Source organism: Cetorhinus maximus, chromosome 13 (assembly GCF_964194155.1).
Source record: "Cetorhinus maximus chromosome 13, sCetMax3.hap1.1, whole genome shotgun sequence".
Classification (NCBI taxonomy): Eukaryota; Metazoa; Chordata; class Chondrichthyes; order Lamniformes; family Cetorhinidae; genus Cetorhinus; species Cetorhinus maximus.
The window spans coordinates 49627085-49640465 of record NC_135891.1 but is presented as its reverse complement, the minus strand read 5'-3'; the positions used below and the strand labels follow the sequence as shown (position 1 = coordinate 49640465).

The following is a 13381-nucleotide window of genomic DNA, read 5'->3' as shown; positions in this document are numbered from 1 at the left end:
ATGGACAATAAATGCTGGCCCAGCCAGCGAAGCCCACTTCCTGAGAATGAATAAAAAAAGGAATGAGAACGAGAGGGCACTGATCTAAAGTGACGGTGAATGGTTCAAGTCTGGAATGCACTGCCTGGAAGTGTGGTGGAGGCAGGTTCAATCGAGGCATTCAAGAGGGCAATAGATGATTATTTGAATAGAAACAATGTGCAAGTGTATGGGGAAAACACAGCAGAATGACACTAAGTCATGATGCTCATTTGGAGGGTCGGTGCAGACACGATGGGCTGAATGGTCTCCTTCTGCGCTGTAACAATTCTGTGATTCTGTGATTAACCTTAATTGTGCAACTGTAATCTTGTGTGCTTAAGTTTTCTTTTATTCTTTTTAATGAAACTTGTACTTTAAATTTTAAAAATTTCGAAGTGTTACCAGGCCTCTTGCTGCTGAGGTCGGTGAGTCTTCTTCTCACTTTAAAATACAAAATGGCCCGTAAGTCAAGGTCATAACACAGCAAAGTTTAGGGCCGAGTCCAGAAATCATCCTTGAGAATCGGTACCCTGCAAATGCGATCAATTAAAGTGGATTGGGGCGGGAGGGGGTGGTGGTGGTGTATTGGAATGGGAGTTGACCATCACCCCCCTACTCCTCAACCCCCACCTATGGCACCTCCCCATGCCCACGCAAAAGATGCAACACCTGCCCCTTCACTTCCTCTCTCCTCAGCGTCCAAGGGCCCAAACACTCCTTTCAAGTGAAGCAGCATTTCACTTGCATTTCCCCTAACTTAGCCTACTGCATTCGTTGCTCCCAATGCGGTCTCCTCTACATTGGAGAGACCAAACGTAAACTGGGCGACCGCTTTGCAGAACACCTGCAGTCTGTCCGCAAGAAAGACCCAAACCTCCCTGTCGCTTGCCATTTTAACACTCCACCCTGCTCTCTTGCCCACATGTCTGTCCTTGGCTTGCTGCATTGTTCCAGTGAAGCCCAACGCAAACTGGAGGAACAGCACCTCATCTTCCGACTAGGCACTAGAGAATTCTTAAGGAGCAAGGGACTTTTGCACTGTGACAACTAAATATTCAGTTATGAATTGGAAAGGTCCGGATGTCCTCAACAAATTCAATTGTTTGGACAGCATATGGAGTTGCGCTCCTTAGATCTTGTTGCAGAGCCCGACAAGCCAGCAGTAAAAATAAAGATGACGATTGGCAATGAAGGTCTTCATCACATTAACACTTCTGGACTGTCAGGAGCAAACAAAAAAGACACATCTAAATGCTGGATAATTCTGGAGCATCAGTTCAAAATTACGGTAAACTTCAGAATCCATCAAGTTGAACTGATGGCCAAAATACAACAGCCCAAAGAAAGTATGGACCAGTGTTGTTAGTAGATGTTGTGACATAGGCAGAGATTGTGATCTTTCAGATGCAGAACTCTCTCAGAGAATAATGGAGCCAGTAATCATATCGACCACAATAGAGGCATTCCAAAAGGATTTGCTTGATATGAAAATAGGGACACAACATCGACAGGCTACTTAAAGGTGGCAGGAAATACAAGGTTATAGTTGCGGAGAGACAATATCTGCAAGCGCTTGGAATAGCACCAATCACGGGTGAGAGTCAAGGCACCCAGGCAGGTCAAGGCATTCAGCAAGTACGATCTAATGCATTAGCCACATAACTATCCTGCATTTAGAAATACCTGCAAGGGCGTATGGTCAAAAGGGTCACTGGACAAGATTATGTAGAAAGTCTGACAGCGAGGGAGCCACAGCTCAGCAAAAAGCCGATGTTGCATAGTGGCAGAATAAGAAAGAATTCGCCAAACACCAGTTCAAGCTTAGACATGTCCACGATATAGGAGGAAACCTGGATTGTGAAGGGGACAAACTTGAGGTTGTAAGTGAACAGCCTTTCCACACAAGCTGTGCAGTATCTGGATGTAATCACCCAACTGGAAGCTTTCACAACAGTTGAGATCATAGGTCCTAGTAAAAGTGGGAAGCACAAACTATGACTGAAGATAGATATTGGCGCATGTGGCAACATTTTACTACTACGGATACTGAAAAGACATGCACTGGCGAGTGGAAGTCTATGTCACAGCTGAGTGTTGGACTCCCGTATATAACGGTTTGTCAGTCTACTGTGTGGAAGTATTGACAGTGAAGTGCAGATATGGAAGTTCTGCATGGCTAACTAATCTTCTACATTGTTGATACCAATTAACCAGTGGTAACAAGACTGCCAGAATGCAGTCATCTCCGGATTGTGACAATTCAAAAGAACAGCAAACACTAATGTTAGATGGTCAAGAGAAAGTTGAGAAGCTCCGACAGAGACCTCCAGTGATCTTGTCCCCAGGGCACTATGGCAGATCATCATCAATGAATGACCAGATACAGTACAAAAGGTTCCCATAGACCTCAGAACCATTTGGTCGTATTGTGATGAAATTGACATTTTAAGAGGAGTAATTTTCAAAGGCAGACAAATGCTAATACTGCAAATGCTCTGTGAATATGTTCTCACCTAGTTACATCAAGATCACATGGATAATGAAAAAACAAGATGGCCGGGATTTTCCGTGCCCTCGGGCGTGTTCGTTGACATGAGCAGACAATATGCAGTGATGAGCTTCACGGTGGCGTGAAACTAGTTCACGATTGTCCACTCGGCCCGCCGTTCCTGCCATCTCACAGACCACAGAGACTGAGGCACCTGCCTTTATCTTGAGCAGAAAGGTTTCATATCTGAGTGACAAGAACACTGCTTATCAGAACAAGGAGCCATAGGCAGTGAGACATTCTTGGTAGTTTAGTGCTAATAGTGAACAATACGTACAAGCGATTAACACCCGTGCCCAGGCTGTGCAACTAATTCTTAACTTTCCTAACCTTGCCGCTATGTGTTGGTGCTCCCTGGAGGTGGAGGCAGCCTGCTGACTGCAACACCCTGTCTGTGATGACCTTGGTGGGCGTCCTCTGGAGGGCTGAGACTTGGAGGCCCTGGCCTGCTTTCGGGGTCCTGCTGTGTGGCAGTGGCACCCTCCTCGACCTGTGGAGCTGGAGCTGCTGAGGTCACAGGAAGAGGGGATTTGGATGGAACGGACACTCCCAGGGTCACCTGGATGGTTTGTTCCGGGATGTGCAATAGCTGATCCTCCTCCCCATGGGTGCCCGGAGGCCCAAGGCTGACTCCTTGAGCAGAAAGGGTAGCTGGAGTGAGATCGAGCTCCCTGGCACTCCTCTCACATACACACTGGTGGAGGCCAATGATGGCATCAGTGATGGAGTTGAGCCCACGCACCAGTGACGTCCTGGACCAAGGTCTCCATGTAGGCTGCCATCCTGCCAGTGTTGATCTCAATGCTTCAGCATGCCGGTGCTATCACCTCAGACTGAAGGTGGATGGACACCTCCATTGTGCCTTGCAACCTGAGGAGTGCAGCAGACATCCCTTCCTGATGTTCCCGAGCTTGCCTTTGCAGCTCCAGCAATCGTGACAGTCCAGGGGCTCGTCATTTGACTCAGACTCAGCAAATTTCTGGCCTCCGGCAGTCCTGAGTGCCGGACATCAGGGAAGAATCTACCTCCACCTGCTGTGGATCAGAAAGTGCAATGTGCTCAGTAGACTGTGATCCTGATGCCATTCTAAAGCTAGGTCCCATCGAGGTGTGTGTCTCTGCGCTTGTGGAGGGTGTGGGTGAGCGCTGTGATGGGACTTCAGGGAGGGTGCCTTCAGATTCCTCTTCAGAGGTTTCCTCAGGGTTTGATTGGAGGCCCTGGGTCATAGACTTCATGGGTTGTTTCCCAGGTGTGCCCGTGGAAGCAAGGGGAGATAATTAGTGCATGGCAGTGGCCTGTGAAAGAGGACACATCACTCACAGCATGGTTGTCTGATGGATGTTACACTGCTGGATCCTCACCTGGTAGAGCAGTGCTGACCTCACCGTCAGCACAGGACAGGCCCCGGTCATCACGGCCAGCTGGATGGCTCTGTTTTCAAAGTCCATGAGGGCCTGGATTTCAGGCATTCCTCCAGCAGTCTGTGACCTCTCCCTGTTGTTGTGTGCCAGCTTGTCCTGAATGAATAGAGGTGGAGAGAGTGTAAGCAGGAAGCCTGCCAGGCCAGACGATAAGTATGCCTGGCATGTGTGGGTGATGAGTGGTCCATGGATGGGACGAGGACAATGAAGGTGTGCGTGAGAGAGCGAATGGTGATGTTCCTTGAACTGGTAGTGAGTGAGGGCTCTATAGATGTGTGATGGGTTTGTGAGTGTGTGAGTTGAGAGTGATGAGAAGAGTGACTTACCCTGGCAGAACAGAGGAGATCATTCATCCTCTTGCGGCTGGGTGGCTGTCCTCTTTTGAAGGGCGCTGGCGCTGACCACTGGTCAAGCCCGGTTGGTCACGTCGCTGCCCATCCTGCAGCCAGAGTGGGAGTAGAGGACATCCTGGCGGGACTCCACGGCATCCAAAAGGCATTCCAGTGATGCATCACTAAAGCTGGGGGCTGCAGTCTTTTTGCGTATTATGGACATCTTCCCTGCAGTAGTCGTGGGCTGGAAGCACCGAGATGTGTACACGCGGCTGGACTTTAAATATGATGCCCGGCGTGATGAAGCGGCAAGGTGATGGCGGGCCAGCGCATGAGAGCCCGCCTACCACGGCAACGTCTTGTTTCCTGGGAATGCATAAATAATGTGGCGCATTTTGGATGACGCAGTGAGAAAAGCCGCCATCGCGGCCGGCGTGTAAAACATCATTTTATCCGCCCACTACCGCACTTAGTGCAAATCTGGGACGATTTCGCCAGATGACTTGCATGTGGGGCAGTTTATTGGCCAGTGATCAATAATGACATAAAACAAGCTGTGAAGTAGATGCATGTCAGGAGCATCAGCCACGTCAATACAAATGGCCACTCCATCCTCATGATGTTCTGTCATATCCATGGTCAATAATAGTTACTGACTTGTTTACTGTCAGAAGTGATGACTTCTTACTGACTACTTCTCCAAATTTTATATCATTTGCCAACTGAAGGATATATCAAGTGCATTTACGGCAATTGCGATGAGCACAATTTTCAGTCTTTTTGGTTAACAAGGCGAGATATTATTGGACAACAGTTCACGTATTGCACTAAGCTTTTCTAAGACATGTGTGCAAAGTGGGCTGTAAATCATGTTGTCATTCCTACACTATCCAATATCAAGTGGGCTAGCAGAAAGGATGATGCTGATGGTAAAGTCATGATTTTGAAACGCAAGGAGGCCAGTCAAGACATTCAAGTAGCAACAGTGAACCTATGAGTAAGGCCACTAGATACAGAATTACCATCGGAAGCAGAGATTATGTTTAGAAGGCAAGTCAAGACAACTCTTCCAAGTTATCATCTGACCAATACTATTCACAATTATCCTATTCCATTATGCACATAGCTTATATCTTGAGTAATTCTTCCTACTTAAGGAAAGGGTGAATGTTGTGATATTGCTTTGTAGCACATGCAGCTTAACATACAGCCAAATATGTAAATAGTTTGGTAAACATCATTAAAGAAGGTGATGCATGTTAACATGTGATATAGTAGTTTTTGTAGGGGCTGAAAGATTACAATGAAAGAGAGCAGTGAGGCAATGGGTTGGGGGGGATGTGGGAGGAGGGATTTGCAAATAAGGATGACCATTTTAAATTTAAGGCATTGTTTATCTGGGAACCAATATAATTCAGCAAGCACATGGATGATGGGTGAACAGAACTTAGCGAAAGTTAGGACATGGGCAGCAGAGTTTTCGAAGACCTTCAGTTTACAAAGGGTATAAAGTGAGAGGTCAGCCAGGACTCCATTAGTATAGTCAAGTCTTAAGGTAACAAAGGCATGAGCAGAACTGGGGCAATGTTACGAAGAGGAGGTCTCAGTATGGTGCAAATCTGTGTCTGGAAGCTCACCTTAGGGTCAAATATGACACCAAGGTTGCCAACAGTCTGGTTCAAAGTTCGAGAGTTGACGGGGGATGGGTTGGAGTCGGCAGTTAGGGAACAAAGTTTGTGGTGGGGGCAGAAGACAATGGCTTTGACTTCCCAATGTTTAGTGGCAGAAATTCCTGCTCATCCAGTACTGGATATCAGAGAAGCAGTCTGACAATCTCGAGACAGGGAGGGATCGTGAGAGATGGTGTTGAGGTAAAGGTGGATGTCGTCAGCACACGTGAAAACTAATGTGTTTTCAAATGGTGTCGCTGAAAGGTAGCACTTGGATGAGAAATTGGAGGCATCAATGATAGATCCATATGGGATACCTGAGGTTTGCAGTAACAAAGTTAGGTTTATCTAATGGTTTTAATGGGGACTAGGGCATCAAAGTTGGAGGTGAGAATGTGTGATTAGAATGGGAGCTGCAGAAATGTCATGCTGAATAGAGGGCCAAAGGCTAGACAGTTGGGTTTGAAAGTGTAACTGAAAATGTGTTGGGAGAGAGTTTTTTCCTCCTAGGATCAGAATTAGATACAGAATGAAGCAGGACTGGGAGGGGGAGGGGTGATTTTGATGGAGAGTGATGAAGGGTTCTCAGAATTCCCACATTTTTCATATCATCAAGAAGGATGTGACATTTGGACTTTTATGGCAGAGGACCCAACTGCTGAGTTAAGTATAGAACCCTGCAGACAGGAGGCTAGGCCCATGAAGGCCTGGGACTGGGCATGCCCAGGCTTGTTGAGTGCAGTATGGATTGTTGCCTGAAACCAGACAATGAGAGCAGACAGAATACGCATTCTTCCCTTTAAAACAATCAACCCAGAGAAAGACTTCATCTTACACGAAACTATAGCTCATCAAAATCTTGCATAAATAATCGCTACTAACTACTAAGGCAGGAAGGCAGCAATCAATGCAATTACGCGAACCCATCAATACTCCACATATACAATGGCTTTCAGTTCAGTTACGGGGACAGGAAGAAAACGATAAACATCATGCGAGCCCATTAAAAACAACGAGACAACAATCACCTGAAGAAGCCCACCAAAATTAGACAAAGAACCAACCTTGCTTTGGATTGAAATAAGAAATTCAAAAAACAGTATAACTGGGCCACCAATTACAAAGGTGAAGCTGACAGAGGAGGGTGAGCAGTTTTGGAGTGGTTGAAGTGGAGTTTAAGCAGGGAGAGGTAGCTGAGCCAAGCAGAGGAAGGAGATCTGAAGGTTTGCAGGCCCGCAGGCAACATCACGGCGAGGGGCACGGGGTGGCAGGCTCAACTGAAAACAACAAGGCCGCAACCGCAGCCCTCTACAAAGATTGACCACCCACAACCGCGCCTTCCACCCAACTGAAGAACTTCGCAGATTCCACAGACCAGGACCGCGTGAGGACGGCAGGCCCCAGAGGACACAAAACTGCAACCGGCTTACCTGGCTGGATTTCGAACTGTCGAGGAACCCTGGTTGGTGAGCATGATCCCTGACCTCTCCTAGTTCAATTTAGTTAGGTTTTGGGGGTGGGACTAGGGTAAGGGGATTAGTAGCGTGATTATCCCTCGTTATGTGTTCCCCATTCTTAATTAAGTGTACTTTGTAGGTCTGTACAATCTCCCTGTAATCCTAATGTTATAAGTTCATTTGTGACTTCAATAAACCCAGTTTTTTTTTTTCTTGCACCAAAACCAGTTGTCTGCTGCTTTGTCACAACCCCCAAATAAGTCCAAGGTCTAGAACCCAGGGAGTGGGAGTGATTCGGACCGCTCAGAAGTCAGAGGTGAAGCTGACACACACCACCACCCCTACAGTGATACCAGGAAGTAATCAGAGATGGTCTTGTAAAACCAATGGGGCTGGCGAGTTTACCTGGAGATAGAGATTACGGGAGATTGGAGGGTAGTCAACTCAGAGGAGAGAGCTTGATGAACAGAGACAGAGGTAAAAATAACTAAGGATGAGAAGCCACTTAGTCCAGAGACTGAAAGCAATGAAGATACTTAGCGAGCAACTTGATGTGGTAATAGGATGGGTGGTAGAGGAGGATTTTAAAAGAAAGGAGAGCTGTGGAACAAAGTGAAACATTCAAAAGGAGGAGAAAGTACCAGAGGAGTAAGGGACCAACCAATTATTTTTGGTCTGATTTGATGATAAGAGCCACACCACCACTGTGATGGGCTGGGCAGCTCAAATAGTGGAAGGTATAGCCATGCAAGGAGACTTCATTGAAAATGAAGGTCTCATCATCCCTCAGCCAGGTTTCTTTACTTAGAAACATCAATAAGGTCCGATAAGGTACCGCACATAAGGCAACTTAATAAGATGAGAGCCCTTGGTGTTGTGGGGTAGTATATTAGCACAGATAGAGGGTTGGCTAACTAGAGGAAGACAGAGAGTTTGGATAAGGAGGGCATTTTCAGGATGGCAACCTGTAACTAGTGGATTACCACAGGGATCAGTGCTGGGGCCACAATTATTTACAATATATGACTTGGATGAAGGAAGTGAATGTACCACCGTCAAGTTTGCGGATGACACAAAAATAAGTGGGACCACAAGAGGCAAGGATGACACAAAGAGTCTACAGAGGGATATAGACAGGTTAAGTGGGTGAGCAAAAACTTGGCAGATGGAATATAATGTGGGAAAATGTGAGGTTATGTACTTTGGCAGGAAGAATAGAGGAGCTGAATATTATTTCAATGGAGAACGGCAGCAGAAGGCTGGAGCACAGATGGATTTGGGGGTCCTCATGCATGAATCCCAAAAAGCTAACATACAAATTCAGCAGATAATAGGGAAGGCAAATGGAATGTTGGCCTTTATTCCAAAGGAAATGGAAGATAAAAATAGGGAAGTCTTGCTAAAACTAGTTCACTAGTTAGAGCACACCTAGAATACTGTGAAGAGTTGTTGTCCCCTTATCTAAGGAAAGATATACTGGCATTGGAGGCAGTCCAGAGAAGGTTCACTAGGTTGATCGCAGGTATGCAGGGGTTTTCTTATGAGGAGAGGTTGACTATGTCGGGCCTGTACTCATTGGAACTTAGGAGAATGAGAGGTGACCTTATTGAAACATATAAGATCTTACAGGGCTTGACAGAGTAAATCCTGAGAGGTTGCTTCCCCTTGTGGGAGGGTCTAGGACAAGAGGGCATAATCTCAGTGTAAGGGGTCGCCCATTTAAGACAGAGTTGAGAAGGAATTTCTTCTCTCAGAGGGTAGTGAATCTGTGGAATTCTTTACCGCAGGGGGCTGTAGAGGGTCATTAAGTATATTCAAGGCGGAGATAGGCTGATTTTTAATCAGTAAGGGGGTCAAGGGTTATGGGGAAAAGGCAGGAAAGTGGAGTTGAGGATTATCAGATCAGCCATGATCCCACTGAATGGCAGAGCAGACACGATGGGCCGAATGGCCTACTTCTGTTCCTATGTCTTATGGTCTTATCAAGCTATTAATATGAACATAAAGCAAAGGTAGACATCAGATGGATATAGTGTTACATATGCACACAAAGAGCCAGCAATGGCAAATTGCTAAAGCTTTTTATTAGCCACAAATGCCAGAAAATGAAAGGCCTTTAACATTTCGGTTACCTTTATCTTATATTAACTTGCTGGCTGTGGCTCAGTTGATAGCACTCTTCCCCCCAAGCCAGAAGATAGTAGGTTCAAGTCCCACTACGGGACTCGAGTACAAAAATTAAAAAAAAACTGACACTCTAATGCATTGAACTGTTGGAGATACCATCTTTCAGATGAGATGTTAAATTAAGGCTCTTTCTGTCCCCTCAGTGGATGTAAAAAATCCCACAGCATTACTTCATTGAAGTTATCCCAAACGTCCTGGCCAATATCAATCCCTTAATCAACATCATAAAAACAGATTATCTGGTCATTATCACGTTTTTTATGCAAACTTGCTGTGTGCAAGTGTTGGTTGCCGTATTTCCTGCGTTAAAATAGTGATTACACTTCAAAAGTACTTCCTTGGCTATAAAGTGCTTTTGTGAAAAGTGTTGTATAGAAACAGATCTCTTTTATATTAAAAAAAACTAGGCTTTATAAATCGGTGCACGGAGTACAAAAGCAAGGAAGTTATGGTGAACTTTTATAAAACACTGGTTTGGCCTCAACTGGAGTGTTGTGTCCAATTTTGGACAGCACGGCTCAAGGAAAATGTGAAGGTATTAGAGAGCGTGTAGAAAAGATTTACGACAACAGTTCCATGGATGAGGCATTTCAATTACATTGTTAAATTGGAGAAGCTGGGGCAGTTCTCCTTAAAGAGACGGTTAAGAGGAGGTCTGATAGAGGTGTTCAAAACCATGAGGGGTCTGGACAGAGTATAGTGAGTGAGAAACTGTTCCCATTGATGAAAGGTTCAAGAACAGGAGAATGCCAATATAAGGTGAATGACAAAAGGGCCAAAGCCGACATGCGGAAAATCTTTATATGCGAGTAGTTAGGATCTGGAAAGCACAGCCTCTCAGTCTGCTGGAGGCCGATTCAATCATGACTCTCAAAAGAGAATTGGATAATTATCTGGAAAGAAAAACAAAATTGCAGGGCTACGGGAAAAGGACGGACTGGTGGGACTAGCTGAGTTGCTCTTGCAGAGAGCTGGCACAGACATGAAGGGTAGTATGGCCTCCTTCTGTGCTGTAACCATTCTATGGTCCTATATTGATGGCATCCAGACCTGATGCTACTTTACCCTTAATTATGTAAGCTATTACTTCAGTTGTCATTTTAAAAATACAAAATGAAAAAAAAAAGTCAACAGAACCTTAATGAGTTGTTAATACCTTACCACATTCATTTCTGTGCTTTCTGGACACTTAACAGTTAATAAAGATGCAAGTCTAATTTAATTTAATAGCACACGGTTGTAACTGAATAAGCAGACAGACTAGCACTAGACCACACTAAGCCCATGGGGCTGTCTGTGTTTGTGTATCTCACAATTTATTTATCTTGATCTCAAGGACAGATACAGCGCTATCTTTCCACAGCATTTACCTCTATTTCAGTGTCTTGTACACTTCACACCCACTTGCACTCTCTTTTTTCCCCATGGACTGGTTCTCCCAATTTCATGCAACACACATTAAAAGAGCACGTCCATATTCTTGGCAAACTGTTTGCCACGCCTGCTTTCAATCATCTACCATAAAGACGTAAATTACAGCAAATATTGTCTATTGTAACACTGTCGTGTAGAAAATGATCCAGAACAATTATGATCTTTCCCATATGTCAAGCAAAATTAAAAGTGCCTGACAGCTCTTTACAAGAAGACAACTCCTGTTGAACTTACTATATACTTCAACTCCACTCGATACCCTTAATCTACTTTGACCTTTTCAAACATCTTCTTGTTTGGTTACCAATGACATTCAACCTGTAATTGCTTAACATGCTTGCAAAGGTTTAATTTTTTTCTCCTTGTCTTTTATCCTTTTATGGCAGAGATTGATTACTATAACAGTTAAACAATGATACATACAATAGGACAACACAGTTGCAAATGCTTCCAAACATATGAACGAGAAATATTTCAACAATCATTTAACATGTGTTGATTTTTAAAATGGCACATCCCACATTGCTATGTGTAGTGTTGCCAGTCGATACATACTACAATCAGATGTTACTTTAAACAATGCACATGGTGGTGAATTTTAAATACATTTCAAGAAACCAAGGAAACAATTAGCACTATTACTTTACCAGTCAATTTCATGAATATGTTCTGGTGAAGTATATTTATTTTGAACAAGAAACTTTCATTCATTATTCTTTACTGCTTCACACACCTTGAAAGTAAAATCATGTGAATCAGGATTTGAAGCAAATTTGATCTATTGCAACCAAATGATTCAAAACACTTATAGAAATAAATATATTTTTATACTTATTTTTCTTACTGAACTAATCAGTCTTAGTTACTTCTTTCCAAGTTCATTTTTTCATTTGGGACACCCTTCTGTGCTTAAATCATTAGCCTTGTATGTTAGATTTTTTTTACAAAAAATAGTCAACAGTAACTTTTCTACAATCTTAATAAAAACAAATCTTCAAGAATGTGTTGCTTGCTGTGATGTACAATCCTACTGATAATGCTGCTGTTCAATGAAACAAAAAACCAGCCAAGTACAGTGCTTATGATCTCCTTTTAAACTCTGGATATAATCCCTTGTTGCTAATCTACAGTAACAGCTAGTACCTGAGCTATACTTATTACGAATGACATATACTCCATTCACTGTAAATATTGACATAAGGAAAATGCTTTGACGTAAGGAACAAAGCATTAGAGAAAAATACTCACCCCTAAGCGTCTGCTACGAATCTTCACATATCCCTGCTTGACAATGTCATTAAAATTTGAAGCCATTACTTTTCTGCTCAGCTCAGTAACTGAATAATATGTCAGCACTGTACTCCAGCTCCAATGCAGTTTCTCCCGCTCTCAGTTTATCCACAGTTCAGCATCTGCTTAAACCTCCCGGCCTTAGGGCTAACAGCAAGGCTTATTCCACCTACAAAGTGAGGGAGAGACAGTGAGGCAGTATGTCAGTGAGAATGCATCAGCTGATACTCGATCATTGCTGCTTCACGGAATGTACCACCATTCTCACTCACTGAAGGGCTGGTGTCAAAGGGTTCATATCTACTAGAATGAAGTTACTGGCTCAAGCACAATGTTCTGATGCCAAAGATTTGGGCTTCTGTCAAAGACCTAAGCAAATGTTATTAATCTATTGTTCGCTCCTTAAATTAAAAAAAAATCACAGTATTATATGCTTTTTATGCAAAGCTCAGTGCATCAACCGGATATGGAATTAAAATAACCCTTCAGAAAAATATAGGAAAGCTACTTTTTTCAATTAGCTATTTGCAAAATTACTGTGTACATTGAGATTCACATTCCTACTTAAAATTTACATTCCAGAGTAGGCTCATCTTATTTTCTGCATGAAACCTGACTCAGATAAAACAATCCAAACCTGAACCCTTCATCTTTGTAAAATGCTAGCACAGGGAATCTGGATACCAAATAAAGTAGAACTGTGATTTGGTCCCAAACTATTAATCATTGCATCTGTCAAATATATGTAATTACTTCATCAGTCGCATAAGTAGCTAAATCCTTTGATTAGTGCAGTAAGTTTGTTGCAATGAACTTAGTATAACAAATGCAAAAACAGAGCAAATTTCAGTTTATTTGTGTTTATCTCAAGATTACCATAAATAAGCAATATTCTCAGTATTTAATATTATGCATAGAAATATTGCACCTAATATATCCAAGAAAAATTTGTACTTTTTGTACTAAAAGATGAATTTTCAGGACTCAAAAGGGTCACAATGCTTTCACATAAAAATGTGAG

At 43.5% G+C, this 13381-nt stretch overlaps 1 protein-coding gene across 2 annotated transcripts in view; it reads right to left on the bottom strand.

The window, feature by feature from the left end:
* Positions 1-12589, bottom strand: part of LOC144688602 (docking protein 5-like) — a 510185-nt gene extending 497596 nt beyond the window's left edge. For both annotated transcript variants that reach the window (XM_078555371.1, XM_078555372.1), the window contains exon 1: positions 12319-12589. In XM_078555371.1, coding sequence (XP_078411497.1) covers positions 12319-12384 — 66 coding nt within the window. In that variant the 5' untranslated portion in view covers positions 12385-12589. The remainder of the gene's footprint in view (positions 1-12318) is intronic.
* Positions 12590-13381: the final 792 nt, after the last annotated feature.